The sequence below is a fragment of the Lepisma saccharinum genome, chromosome 12 (genome assembly GCF_977018435.1).
Source record: "Lepisma saccharinum chromosome 12, izLepSacc3.1, whole genome shotgun sequence".
Taxonomy (NCBI): Eukaryota; Metazoa; Arthropoda; class Insecta; order Zygentoma; family Lepismatidae; genus Lepisma; species Lepisma saccharinum.
The window spans coordinates 45944672-45968853 of NC_139240.1; the positions used below are offsets into that span (position 1 = coordinate 45944672).

The following is a 24182-nucleotide window of genomic DNA, read 5'->3' on the forward strand; positions in this document are numbered from 1 at the left end:
ATATTTGTACATATATTAAGTTTTGGCTCATATTTTACACATTTGTTATTTATATATATATTAACTCCATATTTCAAAACATTTCTCAACATATACTCTCCATATTCGCGCAATAACTACATGTCCTCGTGTGAGAGTTGGGTGAATTTCTTGCAAATAACTGACAAATTTCAAATACTCTTCCATTACTTCTTGTGATACTGAACGCAGTTTTAGTAATTTGAAATCCATATTAAAAGACAACAGAAGGAAATTTACGTTCGAACACTCACAACAAAATTTTCTTATTCATTGTTTTGTGTTGTTCTACAAAATAATGACAATGTCAGCCTACTGTATTTTACGTAGCTCGTGTAGTGCCTTATATTGTTAAAAATGTACATTTTTACAATTTTAGGTCCACATCTAACTCCATATTTTGGTGAAAATAACGAGATATGTATTTACATATTTAGCACATTTTATTACATATAAATCCGTTCCCTAATAATAATAACAATAGCACAATTTAGCATAATTTAAGAGTTTAATCAGCACTTTTCCTGATCGGGAGGTTGGCAACGCTGTCTTGTACGCAGGCCCGGTGGACGCGGGTCGGGTCGACTATGCCTCGCTGAAACGAGGGTTCAGACGAGTGCCGTTCCGCGTGGGGAGAGGAGTAGCGCATTCAGCATCGCCATGCCAGATTGTTCAGCATCCGAGGACTCTACAGAGGTAAAGTGTGTGTGCTTGCTTGTTTCCACTTGTTGTACGCCCCCCTTCCTTACCATGCCTTTACTGCGGTGACTTGTGCTTTGTGGGTGTCGAGTAAGTGTGTTGTTGTTGTTCGGAGAGAGCGAGATTCTCGTGCACTGTTTATACAGAACCGACAAAAACCTAGTTTCGGGCGTTGAGACCTCCTCAATTGGTCCTGCGGTTTCGATCTTCCGTTGACCATCAAACGGTACCAGCTCCGTACGTTTCGGAAAGATAAGTTATCATTATTCATCCCGTTAGTTGACATGAAGATGAGGGAACAAGGCAGTGTTCTCCGTTTAAGTTACCATCCAAGCATTCGCGCGCTGGGGACATCACAGTCAAACTGCAAGATTTGAACCTGAGACTATCCCTTAACTGTCATTGACAGAGTTAGATACAAACTAATATTGTTTGTGTCTGTTGTTTTCTTAAATTTAATGTCTTTTCTCTGCAACTTCTGGCTAATCGCGGCGATGAGAATAAGTGATTGATTTGGTTTCGTTTAATTTTACTTCGCTTTCCGCCACTTCTAGCTAATCGCGAAGGTGAGGATAAGTTAACACAAATATTAGTTAGTTGGTTGAGTTTATTTTAAGTCCACTTTTATGTACAGAATGGCTAATCGGGACTGGACCTACAATTTTAAGGTGGTATCCGAAGCACTCTGCAATGTGTCTCCACCGGGTATTCAATCCGGGACCCCTTGATTACAAGGCGACGACGTTACAATTACGTCATCGTGGATACCTAGTTAAGTGAGGATAAGTGATGACACTGATGAAGGAACAACCACAAATAATACCCAGGCCGGGATTCGAACCTGGGAATTCCTGTGCCGAGATTAAGTCGACACGTTGTATGATCTAAAAAAAAGATACGATGGAGCTCGCTGCTCTGACCCAGCGTCATCCAACGAAAACCCTCTGATATGAACTTAAATCTCAGGAACCACTGCCTGTATCTTGTGTAGTGCTCTTTGTTAATAGATAAAATTATGACTATTCCAGATATTTAGATAAGAACATTCACAAAAAGGTTGAGCCACGAAAGAGCACGCACATAAAACAATACATACTACTAAATATATGCAGATAAGTACAATAATTCAAAATTTAATTCTCGGTGTAAATAGCAGTTTCAATATTTATTTACTAAAGAACTCCTTAGGATAACAGAAGGGTATCAAAATTACTAAAATCGGAATTAGTAAATTATATTTCTATGTAGCTTCTCTATCTATCTTGGCTAATCGCGACGATGAGAACGAATGACGGAATTGATGATTGGGTACTCAGGGTTGTTTACTGAAAGTAAAAACTTACGGTGACGAAACAGTGAAATTCTTACATATTATGCATGAATATACTGCATTATGAACTGTCTCCAAAACCGTTGTTATTTCCATAAACTCGCACAGGAAAATATGCCGAAAATGACAAATGTTTGTAAGATGTTCAATCATTATTTAATGATTGATTTATTTTACTTTGCTTTTCTGCCACTTTTGGCTAATCGCAAAGATGAGGATGAGTGATGATATGATGAAATTGTTGAAGGGACACTCACAAAGAACACTCACACTCAGGCCGACATTCGAACCTGGAACCTCTGGCATTGTAGCGCGCTGGATAATCATTCCGCCACATTATTAACACCGTGCGATAATACGACATTTAATCTATACCTCTGAAAAGATTTCTCTTCTAGCTATGACACAGAGCCGATTGTTTTAATTATTATTTGACAATCAGCATATCAAAAACACTAACCAAAATTTGTCAAAAGAGTATTCTAGTATATAAACAGACATGCTAATCGGGGTTGATACTTCAACTAAAACCGCTGAAGAGCATTCAACGGGATTTGTACGGGTGACTGCCGATTACAAGGTGTTAACGCTAAATCCCGCGCCATTGGCGAAATCCAATAACAATAATAATATCCGTTATTGATGGAGCCAATCCTAGGGTGGGGCAACTCAGCCGCTCGTTCGAGGCCCCACACCACATAAAAATAAAGGTTTGTGTGTACGATATACTACGAGTTTAAAGGATGATGGTGCTACCAATTAAGCAATCTGATTTGTCCTGGCTTCATGGATTGTTTAGACACTAATTTAAATATCCAAAATTAATGAATCATATCCTTAAAAATTACTACATAAAAATAGTGTTCAAATATTTCTATCAAAAATAGTTAATATACCCAATGCGAATTTTGAAAAGGTGTCGATAACGGTGAGGAAGTACTTGTTACCCTTGTTGACTTTATGTAAATTCTTCAGGTTACCGCTCGTCATTTCGACCAGGTCGGCCTGCGTTGAACGTAAACTTTCAATAATAACTGAGAAACTAAGGATTTTCGGACATAAATATATATGAACTTTGTTTTGGATACTATTTTCGTTTAATCATAGAAGTAAATCATGAAGCGAAAACATTATATGGAACACCAGAGTCAAAATTCTTCATAAAGCGAACTAAGAGAATTATGATAAGAAAGAGAATGCCACACTGATAGGCAAAATATTAGTTTAACATTGAACACACCAGTTAGAACATCGCACCAGTGGAGCATCGGAAATGAAAGTAACATTAATTTATGAACTTTATTAGCTTGCCATAAATCTTGGATTTAACCTTCAACATGTTCTGCTAATTGATTTTAGGTAATAATACGAAACATTACATGTTAATTGTAAAAATATGTAAACGTTATTTATATAGAACGCCTGTAATATAATAATAACCCATAGCTCTACAGCCCGTGAGGGCCTTGGCTTACCTACCGACTGCTGGTCTCCCTCCCACACTGTTCCTCCGTCACCTGTTGTAGCGTGGAGATCTTAGACCAGTATTGGAGTGTCGGAGGATCAGCCCGACGAGCCCCCAGCCGTTGCAGGTCTTCTCAATCGGGTTACGCTCACTCACTCGGAGCTTCCCAATTTCCTCACGATGGTGGGTTGCCACCGGCCCTATACGTAGGCCGAATAAATTCCGACCAGAGCCGGATTCGAACCTACGCCGTCCCGCAGCGAACGATCTCAAGACGAGTGAACGCCTTAACCCGCTCGACTACGGAGGAGGACATAGAACGCCTGTACTTCAGACTAAAAAACAAAAATATCTGATTTTTCTCGAATATAAGACCCTTATAAAATAACGGAAATAGTTATTGCCTAACGTGAAACTTGCTGTGAACGAATATCGCGTGCGTTATACGTCTGCAGTAGACCCTAACTTCTTGACTGGTATGAGCCTTGTGCACTGATACTGTTCTTGAAGCTCGATCTTATCAGCAATCAGAAATTAATCCAAAAGGCGTGCGATAGTCACGAATGTCAATTACAGTGCAGTGTGTAATTGATTAGTGCATGTGTGCGTGCAAGGTCCATCGACTTATGCACTATAGCTTATGGTTACATCAACATTGTCTGTGAAATTATCACAATTGGTCAATACAAACTTCATGCAAGTGACGGCTAATACAATATTTGGGTAACGTTGAACGTGAGAATAGTACTCTGATATCACGTGCGATAAATAATATTGGTGATATTAGTAGAAATTCTAGCAGTAACTAAACATTCGTGAAACTTATGTTTACGCGAACCTCCCAAACGGTGTACTGGTACCGTCAACGTCATGTAATCAAGGTGGTCCAGAGTTCGATACTTGGTGGAGGCACATAGTAGTTTGGATTCCACTTTGAACTGTAGGTCCAGTCCTAATAAACCCTTCTGTGTATAAAATGGACTTCAAAACAAACCCAAAATTTTAGGCATTACCAATTCTCCACACTACCCACTATAACAAATGGCATGTTTCTCACTTCTCATCTGTCAATACCTTTCCAGAAGATGTAGGCATTTATAAGGCTACCAATAAAAAGTTAAAATCCCTTCATGAAAATTGGCCGCGGTGGCTCAGTCGGTAACGCGTCTGACTACCATGCTAAATGTCCCGGGTTCGATCCCCGGCCGGTTCAAATCCGGGAATTTTTCTAACGTTGGAAGTGGCCCCGGCGACCACCCAGCGTCGAATGACATGTGTACCTGGGGGAAACCCTGGGGGGTAAAGGCGGTCAGGGGCTGATCACGACCGAATCAAAAGTATGGGGCGTTACCCCCACAACCCCTATACGCCTTCATGGCATGGTGCTATGCACAGAGGAGCACTTTACTTTTTTTTACCCTTCATGAAATGTAGGTTTTACGGAAAATTAGATCGAAACTTCTCTTCATTGCAAGAAATCGTATTGTGCAACCACTTACATACGTCAATACAAAGACAGTAAATAATATTCTCTTAAATATTGCTATTTCTTAAGACTATATTTTACTAGCTCACGTGGGAAATTGAAATTATAAACTGTAGTTCGAAATAATGGGGCAAAGGAGAAAACCGTGACAACTTTTGGAAACTAAGTGTCATTATTTTAGAAATCAAGTGTCATGTAAACACAACACATATATACAGTATAAACAAACATTAGACATTAGTAGGCATCTAAGTTCGTGAGGAAACCAGAAATAGCAAAGTATGAAATGCAAGGCTAATAATGGCGCAAATACTTTGGGGGAAAAGCGGGTTCACATGTCAATGTTATTGATTATAATTAAATGCCGAAAAACATACTACATAAATACATAGTAACATTCCAAACGATAAATTCATGAGAATTACAATTTTCATGACACTACCTACACCGTTAACCACGAACACTTGCGTAAATATTTAAATCAATGTTATTATTATTTGCAATATACTGCGTGTGTGGGCAGGCGTATTGAATTTCTCGGGCAACTATCGTTACTTGCTGTTGATAATGAAAAACGTCACCACATAATTCTCCCAAGCGTTAAGTAATATCACCCCGTTAATTGCACGGAAAAACACACACAAAAAATATGAGAAGCGCAAGTTTACGGAAATACTGCAAAAAAAAAAAAACACCCTTGAAATGGCTCCATTACTACTTTACATCCATACGAGGTGTATATGAATAAAATTCGAACCTATAAATAAGGTGCTACAATGCTGGGTACCCTGGATTTCACTGATTTAGTTAATTTTACTTCGCATTTCTGCGACTTCTGGGAAGTCGCGACGATGGTCATGACGAAACTGATGAATTGACACTAGGTCTAGATTCGAACCAGGGAACCCTGGCGTCGTTGCGCGCTGTGTTAACCACTCAGCCACAGATATCCTGGATTCGAATCAGTTCTTAATTCAACCTCGACGCCGCAATTAACCTATAGTGATAACCGGGGACCCAAATTACTAATGAGGTTATGACATTATGACTGCTTACATTGTTACAAGGCAAGATAAGTTCCAAGTCGCTTTACACATTATTTTCCACTTCCCAAACATTATTTTACCTGGCAGTAAACCTGTAGCGTGCAGAGAGAATGCATAAATGGCCTTTACACGAAGGATGATCGTTATCAAGAGCAATTACTTTTCTAAACTCATTACAGGGTGGGGGTGAGGGGGGCGGTCGCTATGAGAATATAACTACCCACACAAGAGAATAACAAACATATGAAAAGATTGATTCGGTTTCCCTGGTTATTCTGTTTTAATACCTACATTCACTGGAAGGTTTCATTCACTTCGAACCTGTTGATGACCTCAAGCATTCTTAGCCAGGAGGTCTTGGTTTCGTATCCTGGGTAAAGCATTATAAAGCGTTATATCTCTTTATTCGATTAATTCGACCTGTCACGATTAGCCTCGACAGGTAGAAATCGGTATCGGAAAATATCGATTGGATTTTATTTACCGATACTGGCCGATATTTTCAAATTCAAATTCCGTTTATTTAAGGGCGAGGTTCAGCCAGTGGCTGTTCTCCCACCTAACCCCGTTGTCCGACGCTTTGATCCTTCAAGGGGTCAGCCTGACACTTTCGCGGAGTTTTATCCCAATTCATCATCATCTTCGCGATTAGCCAAAAGTGGCAGAAAAGCGACGTAAATTAAATTAAATCAATCATTGCAAATTTAATTTCAAAACACTTGTTTCCAACGAAACTGGTCCTTCGATCTCCATCAACACTATTCTTAAGGGGGCTTTCAGACCGAAGCGACACTGCCTCCTCCAGTCTACGTGGAAGCATTCACAGCGCATGCGTGAACAACATACCGAGGCGACATGATGCACAGTCCGAGAGAATCGCAAGCGACAAGCTACACATGCAGATTGTCGCATCACTTCGGTTGAAAAGTTATATTCATGTCTAAAGTTGCCAACACGGCCCGATTGCGAAGTTATAATGTCGTGGCATTGTAATCAAGGGGTCTCAGGTTCGATACCCGTGGTTCGGATCCTGCTTTAAACGGTAGGCCGAGTCAAATAAGCCTTTCTGGGCATAAAGCGGACTTAAAACAACAATTTAATGAACTAATAATTTGGTTTATTTTATTTAGCGTTTCTGCAACTTTTGGCTAATTGCAAAGATAAGGATGAATGTCCTCATAGAGAATTAAACTTGCTCTGAGTCCAGACGCCAGAGCCTCGTTAGTTTGCTCAATGCAGTGCAGGGTGTACTACGTGGAAGTGAGGTTGACATTTGGTTGTTTTGTAGAAAGGTCACTCTCCTTACATCCCAACAATTTAAGCAAAAAAAATCCAAGAAACACGGGTAGGTTGTCGCTTCGGTCTGCAAGCTCCGTAAGACACTATTTATCTTCAGAGCTTGGACAACACACAGATTAAAACAGAAATTAAGCTTTTATATACTACGAAGCAGTTGCTAATTCGCGTTACCCTCTCCACAGGTAATGGTATCCGCAGACGAGTAATCCAACGTGACGTGTCAGGTCACTCATCGAGTTCCCGAAGCACTTTCCCGTTCGTGACCTGGCTCCATTTAGCGCCTTGGGCAAGGTCCCTCCCCCTTCACCCTCCCCCGTGGCACTGCTTCATTTATACGTCACCAGAGATCATGATCCGAGAGTGTGGCCCTGCCTAGAACGAAACGTAACCGTGATTAAGTATAATAACTCAAAACACAAGAACTTTATCCGCTCGCCCGCAAGTGGAAAATTTATTGAGGTCGCTGTGCTGTGCATTTAAGAGATTGCTTTCTTTCTCTTCTTCAAAGTAACATAAAAAGGGGGGGCACGTGTAAGTTGACCAAATACCCGATTTCAACAAAGAGAAAAAGGTTTGTTTCTAATAAAAAAAATTGTTTATAACCCCGTATAAGATTCAGCTAAACAAAATATTTGTTTCCATAGGCGGCACGGTAGAAATCGTGCACATTTGGAGTTTTCAAACAATTTGGTCCAATTTTATTTATTTATTTATTTATTTATCGCGTCTTGTTTATCATGGTGATAACCATGTTTACATCGGAACTTACAAACATTTAAGCCATTGCCTAAAAGGAAAATATTGAAAACAAATAAAGAAAAATTTACATACAAAAATAAAAAGTTTAACCTATACGCACGAGCATTAAAAAACACACACACACACATATATTCCTGACAATAATTTGGAAGCTGAAACATTATGTTGATTAAGGTGTTTCAGTGCATTTCTACAGTAAAATGCACTCAATTTGTCATTAGCGTCAGCTCGTATTAATGTGCTAACTATTTGTGCCCAGCAGAGGCGTATATTCCAGGCTATCTCGGCTACCTGCAAAGCCCAGACTCAGACGAGAAGAAAAAATCGGTCGAAAAATGTGCATAAAATTGTTCATTTCAATAAGATGATGTTGGCATTTCGGTAGGTGGCACACTTATTTCTTACAAGCTGTTACACTAATTTCTTACGAGTTGGCAATACTGTCGGCTTTCTTTGAAACGTGCAGGGAACTGTGTAAATTGAGTTCCTTCTATGATGCCGTTAGTGTTGCGAACTCATTGTTACCAGCGTGGCATCTTCCCAGCAATGGGGGATTTTGAGCGAAACTATTAGAGGAAAGGGAAAAAGTGTTGCTTTTATGACAGAGAAATTCCCGTTTCGATCATCACTTTCCAATGATGATCGAAAAAGGCCTGCCTCCGCAAATAATTGTCCATTCGAATACTATACTATGATGAGATAGCCCAAGTTTTGAACCCAGCATACGCTACTGGTGCCCAGTAAAAAATGTTTCCTTTTGTCGTAAAGACATGTACTGAAGATGCGTTCCGGATGTTGAGAAGCAAAAGTGCTTATGGCTACCAAAAGACTTAACCAAACGTGTAAATTCAAACAAACAAGTTTTTTTCTGTGTACAGTCCCCGGCAATAAAAATGGGACATCTTGCTCGCTTCTCTGCAAGGTGTTACGTGTGTTGCCTAACTCTACGGCGGTGGTAGAAATTGCCATTTTTTTTTAATAAACTATCATTGTCGCCGTAGACTTAGGCAACACACATAACGCCTTGCAGGGAATCGAGTATTTCAGGATCTAATTGTCCCGTTTCTATTGCCGGTACATTATACATATTGTACAGTCACGGACACTTCTGGGTTGTAACAATCTCATTGACTTACAATGGGATCATTACAACCCAGAAGTGTTCGTGGCTGTACATCGTGTTCAGTAAGTTTGCCAACATTTAAGTGCACCTCACGCTCAAATAGGTAGCTGCAACTGGATGTACAGATTAAAGGTGTGATCTGAAACAGTATACAATGTGCCTTCACCGTGAATCGAACCCGGGACCCCTTGATTACAAGGCGGCAGCGGTAGCGTAAGGTTATTTTCCTCATATCTCCCGCTGTTACGCAATTGATGCTTTGGGCCGAGTCACATCTCCTGAAGAATCAACAAGAGAGCCACTGACGTCATCCCAAACCCGGTACCTACCGCGGTAAAGGTAACCGGAGCGTGATGCTGATCAGATCACCTTCAAAGCATGTTGAAACGATGACACGGCAAAGCAGCCTGAGTAATGTTCACAGAGGCTGGAGTTAATGGGCGTTCGCGGCCCCTCTGGTCAAATTTCCTTTACAAAAACGTATGGGGGCACATAAAAAGACTTATAAATCTAGGACCAATGAAACAAGAGAAGAAGCCATAACCTCTCTTATGGAATATGTGGGCACGCCCCAGAGGGAACTCATAACAGCAAGTTCTCTTCCAAGACAAGGCTCTTAAAACTTCCAGTCTCTGAAGGATGTCCGCTGAAATTTCAGACCAACAAGGGACGCAAGATTCTCTGAAATACAATATCGTCGGACAGGGTAGCATCCCGTTGCTTTGAGAGCCTTCACGGAAAATATGCCATCTGTCACAGCATCTGCGGGGGGGGGAGGGGCGTGCTTTCCTCGAACTCAAAGGGAGAGCAGTGTAACATCCCACCAACAGACCCAACCGACGATACGAACACTCGTAAACGGATGTCGTGTATTATTCTACGACGAAAAAAATAGATTGCATAAATCGTCCGAGGAACGAGAGAACTTTCGCTACGACATCTCTGAACATAATTTTTGTTCTCTCTCCTATTTTACGGCGAAGTAAGAGAAAAATCGCTTCCTGGCGACATTTTAAGAGAACAATGATGTCTCGTTCGTTTGGAAAAAAATGCGACGATAAATTTCGTGCATTGTCTGTGTATATGGGCTTGCATATGGAAAAGACTGTTATATATTGTAAGTTTATTCGCAGCTTGCAAAAAAAAATTGCAGTTTTATTTGCTGTAGATACAAGACGCAAGGAACGAACGAGAATGCAGAATGGGGACTTCAACATGCAGTATCTAAATAGAAGAGGGTAAACCAAGCATAGCATCATACTTAAGAAATAAATCCATTGCAAGTACGCCCATTTAAGCCGCCTAAAGTGGAAAACCACTTAAGGGGTTATACCAACACTTACGAAGGCACTGAAACTGGGAAAATAACACTTAGAAAGACACTTGAACAACGAAAGAGGATGAACAACGAAAGCGGAAACTCAATGAGAGAAAACATCTTTATTAATTTATTACTTGTAATGGAATTACGTTTAAAGGAAGAATCAAAAAGTTGGAACGTACACCTAGGTGAATATTTATGTAATTTAGAGTCGCTTTTCTTGGCTAACCGCCACGATGAGGATGAGTAATGATTAGATGGAATTCATGAAGAAACCTTTACAAATAACGACCCGAGGGGAACTCGAACCCGAGGACTTTCGTGGCGAGGACGATAGTCAATCTCATGAAAGTTGTTATGGTTTCTTGCGCATTTTTTTCATAATTGATTGATGTTGTAAAGTATGAGAGTGTTAGCTCCCTTGTTATTTGCATCCATCAGATAATATAGGAATAAGCCCATTTCCCCACAACGAAATGTTGTTTAACGTCACATCTAGACTAGTTAGGACTGGCCTAAAGTTTATGTGATCCGAATCACTATATGTGCCTCCTCCTGGTGACGACGTTACCACACACAATCGGCGAGGCGCACAATGAAATGTGTCACCACTATACTGACATGTCGGAAATAATACTTTTCCAGCCATAACGCACGCATTCTTCCAAAGTATAGCTTTCATTGATTGATTTGATTTATATTACTTCGCTTTTCTGCCACTTTTGGCTAATCGCGGCGACAAGGATGAATGGTGATAAGAAACTGACGAAGGGACACACTCATGAAGAACGCCCAGACCGGGATACGAATCCGGCCGTCGTAGCGCTCGGTGCTAACCACTCTGCCACGAAGGTCGGCTTCAAAGCATAGCAGAGACAACGCTAAATTACAAACCGTCCTTCGCAATCTCGAGATTCGAAGTTAGTTGCAAATTAGAACCGTAGGCTATAAGAGAGAACCTCTCCATTCTCAAGCACGGCCACAAAACAAACACAAATTAACAACGATAAGTGGGCGGCTGGACGAATCCAAAGAAACATGACTAGGCCTATTCCGCCGTAAGGCCCTTCCCTCATTACACTTGCAAAACACAGCGGGGGGGGGGGGGGGGGACTAGACTGAGTCGGATGTTCGGGAAACAGAATACCTCTCCAGGGAGAGTTCCTGTGATTCTGGAAAAGCTTCCAGGCATCCAGGGAAATTCCGAGTTGGATGGTTTTCTCTTGGGGCGAAAACTGTAGTGCGGCAAGCTAGGCAAGGAGAACGCCAGCAAGTATGGTCTTTTACTGCCTAGATAAAGTTTGGCTCCAAAAGACGTACAAAATTCACGGAAGTGTTAAAACATTTACGAACGCCGAAATACAAGACCAGCACCGTATAATATCTTGTGTAAATAAATAAAGTTTAAGCGCGCGGGTAGAAAGCAGTTTGAGAATTCGTCGTGAATACTTTTATAACTCCTAGCTTGGGGTCGTTTTTCTGCCTCTTCAAGCTAATCGCGACGGTGATTACATAGAAGAGATTAAGAGAGAATAGTGAGTCATCCCGACTGATTGATTTATGAAGTTTTACCACAATTTTCAGACCATGGGGTTTCGGACGCCATTATCGCAAGATGGACAACTTTATTTACCGACGACTTTTAACATGGAATTATTTATTTTATTTTACTTCGCTTTTCTGCTACCTTAGGCTAATCGCAACGATGAGGATGACTAATGATGAGATAGGAACGACACAATAAGAGCTCCACAGAGGATTATGACGGAGGGGCAGATGATGGTGTAAAAGCTAACGGGCCTTTGTGCAACTTTATCCAATATGGAAGAGTAGGATTATAACTACAGAAACAAAGTTAAAGATTCTTAGAAGCAACGTCAAATCAGTGTTGATATATGGAGCAGAATCCTTGAAAGTCACAAACCAAATCACAAGCAGATTACAATCATTAACAGATGTCTCAGGAGAATATTAAATGTACATTGGCCAGAAGTAATCACAAATCAAGAACTTTGGACACGACAAGAGCAGATTAAAAACCAAATAACAAGACGAAAATGGAACTGGATGGGACACACACTAAGGAAAGCAGACAATGCAATCCACAAACAAGCACTTGATTGGAACCTTCAAGGTGCTAGAAAAAGGGGAAGGCCCAAAAGCATATGAAGACGTACTATTGAAGAAGAAGAAAGACAACAGGGGAAAGTTGGAGAGAAATGAAGAAGATCGCATGCAACAGAGAGAGGTGGAGAGGCTTCGTGGATGCCCTATGCTCCAGTAGGGACTAAAGGAATTAAGTCTAAGGCGTACCGCGTGGAAGGGAGATTTACATTTGGGTGTCTTGGGAAAGAGCTATCCCTTACACCCCTGCATTCAACGAGCTGGACCGGAATTGGTTACACACTGGTTTCACATTTGTGTGACCGGATAAACGCAAACCATAGTCTCGCCTCATCTCGCTGACAGCACTAGTTGTTGGCCCCCACCATGTCCTTGGACCCAATATGGCGGCCAAGACATTTTTGTGAACGTTAATTGCCAAATAGGTTTTGGCAACACTTGTCTTCGAGGAAGCAGCATCATGGCCGCATGACGTCGTTGTGTTCGTCCATATTTATCCCTTGTCATCTATCCAGGTATACGTTTGTGTTATTAAACGTGTATTCTTCATAAGGTGGGTGTTTCTCCAGTTTCACACCTATCCAACCACCGAAAGTTTTTGGATACAAACTGTAACGGGGCTACGTTCGCCGACACTATTTCACATAAACAACAAAGGTGAAAGTCGGAAGAACTTTACACTTAACGAATTGAGTTGGTATATTTTACTTCGCATTTCTGCCACTTTTGGCTAATGGCAAAAATGATGAAAGGTCACTCACGACCAGGCCGGAATTCGAACCCGGACCCTTGGCGTCGTAGCGCGCTGTGCTAAACTATCCGCCACCGAAGTCGGCTTAACGAATTTGACCTCGCACGAAAAAGCTATAATTTAGAGAACGCACCGTGACAATCATTCTTGAAATCAAATTATTCCCTTATCGTAGGGCAGGTTGAGCAGACGACGGACAATGGATCCGAGGGTGTTTATTCTGGTTGCGGGACAATCAGCCTCATGCTTTACCTCGTATCACAGTGTGTGAGGCTGTTCTTGGATGCAAAGATATGACCATGTGCATGCGCAATGTATATCATGCGTGTCGCGTCACGGAGATCATGCAACGCTATTATTTCGCTCGACACGCACTTATTTTTAGTTCCTCCCACCGCTTGCAGGGGCGTGCCGCTCGGCGAACCAAGGATTGCTCATTTACTTTCTCAAATAAAATTGCTCGATACGCATGGCAAATTTATAGCTCGAGACAAACAAAGTAACTTACCTTATCTTCCTCACAATCTCGATGAGGAGTGTGGTCTAACTAACTCTCCAGCCTTCCTAAACCCGAAGGTTCATGGCTGCAGCAACACAGGCCTTCCATCTGTCCCTATCTTGAGCAAGATCTATATACTCTTTTCCATCCCTACCGATTTCCATGGCGTAGGGATGTGACGACCTCATCGCCCAGTGACTTGTTCACTGCAGTTAGTCAACCAACAGAGTGAAATGGTCAACATTCTGCTCTGTTGGGATTTACAGAGCTGTCCTGTCATGGCTCTATGAGCGTTCCACAATCGGCAGAAGTGGGGTATGGTTGGTGGACTACAATGTGATCCTCCCAGCTAGATCCGAGGGATCCGCTGACCAACGACAGGTGCGGTCCTCCATTCATATTGGGGGTTAGGCATAGAGCTGACAACTCTGCATTGTAAAAAGACATGTCAAGAAACAGCAATATGAGGCTATGGATGTTCCCAAGGTAAAATATTCTGGAGATAAAATCGTCCCCCATTCGAATCTCCGGGCGGGGACTACTTTGGGAGTTCCCTGGATTAAGGATAAGATCTGCATTAGGAATAAGGATATTAAATTAGGAGTGTGGTCAATGCATATTTCATTAAAACCCCTTGTCTCTGAGGACTACAATCTCCTTATCCATGTTAAAAGCTGAGGCTGTAAAGGGGCACTCAGCACCTGTGTATAAGGACAAAACACAGGACTAGAGTGATGCAGGGAGAGCATTTCTCTCGAGCGCCAAATACGTAGTTCGACGCTAGATAGCGCACGGAATTGAGAGCCTCTCCGCTTGAGAGAATAACGCCCGAACAGGAAAAACGAGCTGTGTTCACTCGGAGCCCAGTAGTTCACGTATAACCGTAATTAGTCTGTGTAGTGGGCCCTCAAGTATAGATCGTGAACTAAAAGACGCAGTGAAACAGGCAACGGAGTCCATTAGTGGTGACGTCACATGCAGACGACGAGCTGGAACTGAGTCTTCACAACGAGAAAACGTGTTCCTATCCGATTCAATGCTATTTTCCTTCGGAAGGGGTAGCTTTAATTATTGTGACAGCAGTTATGAAACAAAATTATGGTGCGTATTCTACATCAATGAAAAGATGAGATTTCGGAGAATACGACTATATATCACACATACCTTACAGAGGATAAGGTAAAGAATAAATGGAGTAAGAAAATCATGCATTTTCAAAACATTCCACTTCCGAGCACACCCGAAGCCGACCCGAAGCTCACCTGATCTGAAGTCGGCCACGCTGCCGCTATGGATGATGGGAAACCGTGGAAACCAGCAGCCTCAGGCGATTGAACCGACGACGCCCATTGGCTGAGATTTCTTTTGGAGCATTCGTTTTACTCGATTTCCTACTCCATTTATTCTTCACACGTTCTCTCGTTGTGAAGACTCAGTCCCAGCGCGTCGTCTGCTGTGACGTCACACTATTGGACTCCACTGCAAGATGCATCTGAGAGGAAACACGTGACTACCAACTTCCGGCTTAAGATCATCTTATCTCAATCGCCGGACGACAAAAAAAGTCACACGCGGTCTGTGGATGAAACTAGTCAATGCAACAACTAGCATACAATCTGCAAAGGGGAAAATTACCGAGAATAAATATATTAAGGAAAGAATGAACAAAGTAGCTACCACAGACTACTATTCTCGGAAAGGGCGTAAATATGGTATATCATCTTTGGTCATATGATTAATTGTATGTAAGTAATTAAAATCAATTTAGAGTTGATTTTCATATTCAGCTTCATAATATTCCGAGTTGAATCAAAATATTTGTTCTGAATAGAAAAAAATGTTACCACGTTAGGTCTCATTATGGATATATACTTAGAATTCATTAAAGTAGATTGTATTGTTCAAATCTTGTATCGAAGTAACGCTCTTCGTTCTTTGAAGCAGACGAGATATTCAGTGAACGTGGTCTTCATATAAAACAATGAACTTCTCTCACTTCAAACCAATATTTCAACATTTTCAAAGTATCATTTATTTATCTTGAGTGCAAAGAATGTTGTCAGACATCGCCAAGTATAACTATAGCCATCTCCGCAATAACATTATCCCAAATCGCATGTATTTCTCCACGGACGCCGCCATCTTGCAAGATGACTGTAAGTCGTCTGAATAGACGGACGCTTTCACTCTGTACGACGTGACGTCAACTTCCGTCCGCCGAACGCTAACGTGCAAGATCTTCAAGCCGACTTGAAGTTGTCTGACCCGCCGAACGGAGCTATTATGTCCATGTTGAAATGTAGTTTAGTCTATCTTGCCAATACAGTGATATGTGAATATGAACTAAATGATTGTGAGATGAAAACTACCAAAGCGGATATTACATATACTATGTGCCTATGATTATTGTCCCATTAATATGAAATTCCATGTAAACGCTCCACGAGTGCGAGCGAGCGAAAGTGGTCCCATGCAATACATGTTCACAAAGCATTTGATAAAAAACATTGATACGGGTTTAGGATAAATAACATTGATACGGGTTAGACTTGGAGCTTACAAGTTCGTTGGATGACGTTTTAAGTCCACTTTATGCACAGCAAAGCTAATCGGGACTGACCCCACAGTTTAAAGTGGAATCCGAACCACTATGTGTCTCCACCGGGTATCGAACCCGGAACCTCTTGATTACAAGGGGAAGACACTACCACTGCGCCATCGGGGAGGCCTTGGAGAACACAAGTATCATGCGAAACCGTTATATTTATCCTTAACATTTACAAAATGTTTCAAACCAAGTAACCACTGGTTTTCTTTTGTTTCAGGAACCGCCTGTAGAAGAACGTTAAATCTCCCACCGACACATCTGCAACGACAATGAAGGACGAAGACCTAGAATTCGGTCCAACGGACGACCAGAAACTCTTCGTTGTCCTCGCGGTGGCGACGGCAACCATCTGCTTCCTCACCAACGCCATCCTGGGACTCATCTTCATCTGCCACCACCACCTGTGCAACGTGAAGAACGTCCTCTTCCTCAGCCAGTCCGTTTCTGGACTCTTCACGACGTTCACAGTCATCTACCCGATCAAGCTCATCTCCATCAGGGTCCTCAGCGACGACAGCCCTACGGACACGCTGCTGCCGCCGACGGATCTAGAGTTCTTCGCCAACTACTCCTCCTGCTACCTCCTCAGCTCGGGACTGCTGCTGCTGTGCGTGTTCTCGACTCTCGCCAACAACGTCCTGCTCACCTTCGAGCAGCACCTGCTCATCGTGCAGCCTGCGAAGTTCGCCGCGATGCAAGGCAACACGTGCCTCTGGACGCTTCTCGTCGGAGGGGTCTGGGTGGAAGGTCTGGCGGTCGCGCTGGTGCCGTGGATAGGCTGGAACAATTGGCAGGAGTTCTGCTACATGCCGAACATATGGACAGTTGCGTTCACGGGGATCATGGCGTTCGTTTTCTTCCTCCATATCATCGCGTTCATCTACATGTTCGTAGGGATCTTCATCAGGAGTCGAGCCGGAGTGGAACCGTTGACCGAGACGGAGGAGTTACCTATATGCGAGACTCCAGGCTCGGCGCCTCTTGCGGGAACATCCTATGAACCTACATACAGGGTAGACACCAGCGAGGCGAAGGCAAGGTTCGGCAACTTCCTCATCCTCCTCGTCTGCTACCTGCCCATCACAATGCACCTCCTGGCAAGATCAGGTCCTTCCTTCACCACGCCGGAACTCACCAGCTGGGCGGAGAAGGACTTCATCCTGCCATGGGCTTCGTTGCTGGTGGTCGTGTGCGGCGTCTTATCCCCTCTCATCTACATCTTCACGGATGATGACCTCTCGAACGCCACCATAGTGTTCCTGAAGACGCTGTGCTGCTGCCAGTGGGCCAGGAGGAGCAACGTCGTCTCCCCGACGACCGTGGAGAACGAATGACTCGACATGCGCAGAGGGTTCCGTCGAGGGCAGTACGAACTTGTCACGGAATGGGGGTTCCACCACACCCAGCAACAACCCACACGGAGGCGTTACGTTTAAGTGGTGCAGCAGCGCCACAACATTAGTGTGCCAAGTGATTTTTTTTTAAGTGTACACAATCCAACAATCACTACATTCCACTAGAGATGAACGAACACACTACGGCCATTGGTCCGTGTCACAAACTGCTCAACTTCTAATCAGTGTTGCCACATAAAGGGAAAATTCCCTTTTGCAGGGAAACAAGGGGAAAATTATATTTGATGAAAATACCAATGAAGACATAAACTTATATGCCTATTTAAATTTTGTTATTATATGTTGCTTTTCTACGTCTACACTACACAATGTACATTCATGCCGGACCAGGGTTCGAACCTCGCCACCTAGCGAGGAGGCTAGCTGTAACCATACGTGTGATTAATTTGTTTAAGATGGGCCAACGAAAATACTACCACTACTCCTACTTATCCTTATTATTATTATTATTATGATGTGATTTCTTTAGAAGATAAAAATTGGACGAAAAGAGGGAATTTTGCTCCTTGTAAAGGGGAAATCGTGGCAACACTGCTTCTGACTCATCTCCCTGCTTCAATCCACTGGTGATGTGCCAATCGGGTAACGCCTCTGCAAAGGAACTGATTGGTTCGTTGAGTCATGTGCATATCACCACGACGGAAGCGCAAGCAACTGTAGCTCGCGGACTATTGAAAAACTGTGTGGAAGGGAAATCCAATAAGAGATCTTAATTTACGCTTCCAGATTTCAATGTTTACACCTGATACCTTTAGGTAATCACATAGTCGTCATAGCTGATAACCCTAGCACACTCAAAACGTTACATATTAGGTGTGCAAATTAATTCTCGGCATTTTTAAAGAAATGAAATCTTGCTCATGAAAAATAGTCTTACATTTTAAACGGTGAAGTAATCTCCATTGGAATTTATACACTTTTGCCAGCCTGGTGAATCAGTCTATAAACTCAAGAATGCTATTTTCAACCTCTTGAGAAGGTTCCTGATGTGGGAATCCACTAGGTGGTGCTGCAGGGACCTGAACACATGGTAGTTTGAAGGGGCCAGGTCAGGGGAATAAGATGCATGAGGCAGAATTTCCCTAGCAAATGAAGAGAGTATCTCCTTAGTTCGTTTTGCCTTGTGCGGCTTGGCGTTATCATGCAGCAGTATCACCTGCCCAGTCCCACTGTCGGTAAACTGTATTTTCCTCTTAATTTCGTTACTCACACGAATCAGCTGACGTTGAGTTTTGGATTTTCGTTAAACAGTGTTAAAGCTACACTTCATGCATGAATAAACACTTAATTTATAAAAATAGTAATTTCTCTGAACTGTACAACATGTACATCATGACAACAAAGCCACAGAATATAAACTGTTAGGTCAAATCGGGCTAGACCATTTAACCATCTTTATACTCTTAACAAACAGTAGCTCCAATTCGTCATCCTCCACTTTCTTTGACTGTTCAGGATGCTGTTCATCTTCCAGGTTGAAGTTTCCCTCCCGGAATCGCTTAAACCAATTCCTGCAGGTGCTGTATGATAAGGCACTCTCGCCAAAGGCAGAACAAATTGATTTCCTTCCCCTTTACAGTACTTTTCTTCAGTTAATATGCAACAAGCATACAGTACCTGACGTTCTGCTTCTCGAACGATATCGTGCTCACTACTGGTTCTTTATGTTACGTCATCTGCCATTCGAATATTTCAGTTTCCTAGGTAGGACTGAAGTGTCCAAACAGGGAGGGGAAAAGTTCCAATTTGAACAATCGCAATAGTAAAGTAGGTGAATTTCCTGGCAGAGAATTAATTTCTACGCCTAATACTTTGTTAAGGTTCACAAGTACTAAAAAAAGGTACTATATTGCCGATGGATGACAGACATCTGCTAGTCAGTCCCTCCGAGTTCTACCATTCTGAGAGTCCTAGAGTTAACTATGACCTGTTCCAATGCTTGGCAAGTTTAGGCAAAAAAGGTGCTATTGTGGAACGGTTGGGTGAAATTTCTTCAAACATATCTACAATCTCGGGTACGATTGTTTATCTTTTACTGTTGATAAGTGCAGACCGATATGTTAGCTTGTACATACATTATAAATCAACAAGTGTTGTCGAACATTTCGAGACTGTACGTAAGGTCGCTTCAATGGCTACTAAAAGTGAAAAAGCGTATTTCATGTTGTATCTCATTTCTCTATTGGAGTAAGATAACTGTATAGCAATACAAACGCGAAATTTACTTACCGCACAAAAAAGAGATTACGCTGAGTGTGACTTGTAAGAAGGGGGGGGGGAAAGTAACACAACTTTAAAAAAAATGTTCTGAGGAAAGTTGGAAAAATGGTGTCAGCAATATGAGTAAACTTAAAGTTGAACTGGTAATATTATTATGTCTGACGTCACAATTGCAAACACAAATAAATCCTATGTGAAATTATTCTATTTTTCCAAGAAAGATTTCATTGTATCCAATTCCTACTTATCGGAAGAACAATATGATATTATAAGTTGTACTGAAAAAATATTGTCATCAAACTTGTGATTTCTTTATACATTGTTACATATGAGTACTAACAAGAAAAAGGAGTGTGAAAGCTAATTTGATATGAATGTACAAGTTTCTAATTTTAAGAAAATAATTATCTAGATCTTCCATTATTGTCTAGATTGTAAAAAGAATTGTTGTGCCATTAAATATTCGTTTTAACCTCTTGATATTAAATTTATTGTTTTGCCTGTTGCCTGTTGTTAAAGGGTTTATGTTGCAATTATTTCTGAACAGTACAAATATCGAGTAATATTATATTGGAGGAGTTTGAAAGTTAAAAGGAAGCTTGATTTGTTTCAATGAATGAATTTTGTATTTGGTACAGAGTATGAAGATCACCTTGCTAGAATTTGATTTGCTTTATTTTACTTCGCCTTCTGTGCCACTTTTGGCTAATTTGCGAAGATAGGGATGAGTGATGATATGATGGAATTAATGAATGGACACTCACAACATCCATGCCCAGGCCAGAACTCGAACCCGGGACCCCTGGCGTCGCAGCGCGATGCGCTAACCACTCCACCACGGGGGCAGGTAACGTTGCTAGAAGGTTCAAACGTAAAGTTTATTTTATGTTTTAAAATAAAATTTATTTCTGCCTTGGTCAGAATATTGAGCTTTTGGTTATCATTTTTTCATTCATGAAGATAGATAATGATTATAAATTACAGTTTCGTGCAACAAAAATATATATATTCATTCATTGTTTTCTGCTCAGGGGCAGGTATTACCTCTTGCAACCTCCATGCTGTTCGATCTTGAGTCTTTGGCTTTGCAGCATCGTAGGACCTATTTATTTTGACGTCGACAATCATTTGGTATCTTCTTCTTCTCCGGATTTTCTTTCCAATGACCGACCATCCCTTCAATAGCATCTCTTAGGATGCAGTCTCTTCTCATCCAGTGACCAAACCAATTTTCCTTTTCTCCTCATGATTATCTCCAGCATTGATCTCTTTTCCACAACTCTTTCTAGCACTGTTTCACTTCTCACCTTTCCTGTCCATTTCACCCGTTCCATTCGTCTCCATAACCACATTTCTAGAGCTTCCAATCGCTTTTTCTCACTTGTTCTCAGTGCCCATGTATCCGCGCAATATAGAGCTACACTCCACACAAAGCATTTCATTAGTCTTTTCCTCAATTCTTTGTCCATAGATCCACAGAAAATATTTTTCTTTCTATTGAAGGCTTCCTTCTCCATTGCTACTCTCACTTTTATTTCTTGACTGCATTTCATATCACTGCTTATGATGCATCCAAGATATTTAAAGCTGTTTACTTGTTCGATTCTCTTACGTCTCATACTCACTTCTGCCTTTCTCGGTTTGCTTCCGATCACCACTGCTTTCGTCTTCTTCACATTTATTCCAATCCCGAACTGTTCACAGCGAGTATTCATTTCTGCTAGCATGGCATTTATGTTTTTTTCATTTTCTGCCAACAAGGTCATGTCATCTGCAAATTGTATGCAAGATATTTTCCTTCCTCCTACTGTTACCCCTTCCTTGCTATGGAAACAGTTTTTAACTATTTCTTCTAAAAAGATGTTGAATAATGTAGGGCAAAGGTAGCAACCTTGTCGTAACCCTCTTCCAAATTCGCTTCCTTGGCTCGTTTCTTCTACTCTCACCTTTACATGTTGTTTCATATATAGGTTGTACATAAGCATCCTTTCCTTCCAATCTACACCAATATCCTTCAGGATCCCTGAGAGCTTGGTACAATTCACTATATCATAGGCTTCTCCAAGTCGACAATGGCTACAAACATTTCTTTACCTTTTTCGAGGTACCTTTACAATTGTTCTCAGCAGTCCTGCGGCGTCTTTAGCACCTCGTCCCTTTCTAAAACCAAACTGTTCATTTTGTATATCTCTGCTTATTTCAGAGCATAGGCGTCAATTTAAAATTCTCAAAATAACTTCTGCTGATTGTGGTATCAAACTGCTTGTCCTATATTCCGAACATTTCTTGGTGTTACGTCTCTTCTTTAGAGGTACAGTAGAGGCTTGTTTATCCGACCTTCGCTTATCCGACATACCACCGGGGAAAAAAATCATGAATCGGCAACAAGAACCCCAAGTTGTGAGAGTAGTTTATTTTTAGTTTCTCCCGACTCTACCGCGTGGCAAGCCCACCTACACTATGACTCGTGTGTAGTAAAACATGATTACTGTATTAGGTTCGTGATGTGTAAAATTATAACATTAGTTTGACGTTTAATAGGCTTAAACACCTCCCGATTATCCAACATTTTCGCTTATCCGACGTTCTGCCGGCCCCCGGCCCGCTTATGTCGGATAAGCGAGACTCTACTGTACTAAGATAATTTCCACGAAATCTTCTGGCCACACACCTTAACATATATTTCATTGCTTAAATGTATAATTTTTCTCTCCTTCGCCCAGATTTTTTATGAGTTCTACAGGAATTTGGTCACTTCCTGTTGCTTTTCAGTTCTTCATTTCTTTGAGTGGCCGTTCAAATTCTTCCATCATGATGGGTAGCCCTTCTTCGTCCTCAGATACCTCCTCTTCTTTTTCTATGCATAAAGTATTTGGTCGGCTCTCTTTACCGTACAGATCTTTTACGCGGTGGTCTAGTTGGCAGGGTGCCTTCATGGCCATGTCATCTGCAAATTGTTACATTTTATGTAGAAACCTGCAATACTTTCAAAACGGTCATGATCACGGACAGTCATATCTTCAGCCAATTTTTCCAGTGTACAAATATTTTCTGCCAACATTTTCCAATACGACAGTACCCAATCAATGAAATTAAAGTTGTCCACACTTGTTGTATTGGACTGGAACTAGTTTGTAGTGTTTGAAGATTAAACTGCATGGTACCTAAAGACATAATGTTAAAATCTGTTTTAAGTACACTTTCATGCACAGATAGGTTAATCGTAACTGGAGCTACAGTTTCATGTGGTAACCTATGTGCCTCCTTCCGAGTATGGAATCTACAACCCTTTGATTACAAGGCGACGACATCGGTCAGGTTCTGGTACATAAAGAGACACTCGCCAACCACTTTATGCACAGAAAGGCCAATCGGGACTGGACCTACAGTGCAAAGTGGAATCCGAACCACTATGCGCCTCCATCTGGAATCGAACCCGGGACCTCTTGATTACAAAGAGAAGCCTGAACTGTTCGCAAAATACGCCTAAGAATCTAACCTGGATCCTAAGCATGATAATGACAACGCCTTGCCACGCTGACAACATCTTTCCTTTCACGGCTCGTCATATTAAGTTACATCATGGTCTCAATACAATTGTATCACTAGTTCAGCCACCTTACGTGACTTTTGTTTTCGTTGTTCGTGACGATGAGCATGGACCTCGGGCCTCTGGATTCACAGCGCATTGTGCTAACCTCTCTGCCAAGAAGGTAGGTTCAACATGACATGTACAACATAATCGAAGTATTCGTTTCTACGCCTCGAAGTTAATCGCGACGAGGAGAAAAAAACATGAAACATTCATGGCTGGACTGGTACTCGATCAAATTGCTCTTTCATCATCAACATTATGACATTACCACCACGCTATCAAAGAGGCCCCAAAAAGGCTAATCGGGACTGAACGTACAGTTTAAACTGGGTGTAAGGTGTGACCATATGAGAAGACATCGAAATGTCAATCTCACTTCCACGTAGTATACCCCGATAACTGCAATGTTGCAGACTAGCGAGGC

The 24182-nt window shown here is 41.7% G+C and overlaps 2 protein-coding genes across 9 annotated transcripts in view; both read left to right on the forward strand.

Moving 5' to 3' along the window:
- Positions 1 to 24182, forward strand: part of LOC145996040 (uncharacterized) — a 577368-nt gene that overhangs the window by 273869 nt on the left and 279317 nt on the right. The gene's annotated exons all lie outside the window — the stretch shown is intronic.
- Positions 639 to 17862, forward strand: LOC145996550 (uncharacterized). Its single transcript, XM_083133051.1, has 2 exons — positions 639 to 714; positions 16746 to 17862. The coding sequence occupies exon 2, from the start codon at positions 16798 to 16800 to the stop codon at positions 17860 to 17862; it is 1065 nt and encodes a 354-aa protein (XP_082989177.1). The 5' UTR covers positions 639 to 714; positions 16746 to 16797.

Excerpts from the sequence above, each read along its gene's own strand:
- LOC145996550 (XM_083133051.1), top strand. The coding sequence starts at position 16,798 with ATGAAGGACGAAGACCTAGAATTCGGTCCAACGGACGACCAGAAACTC.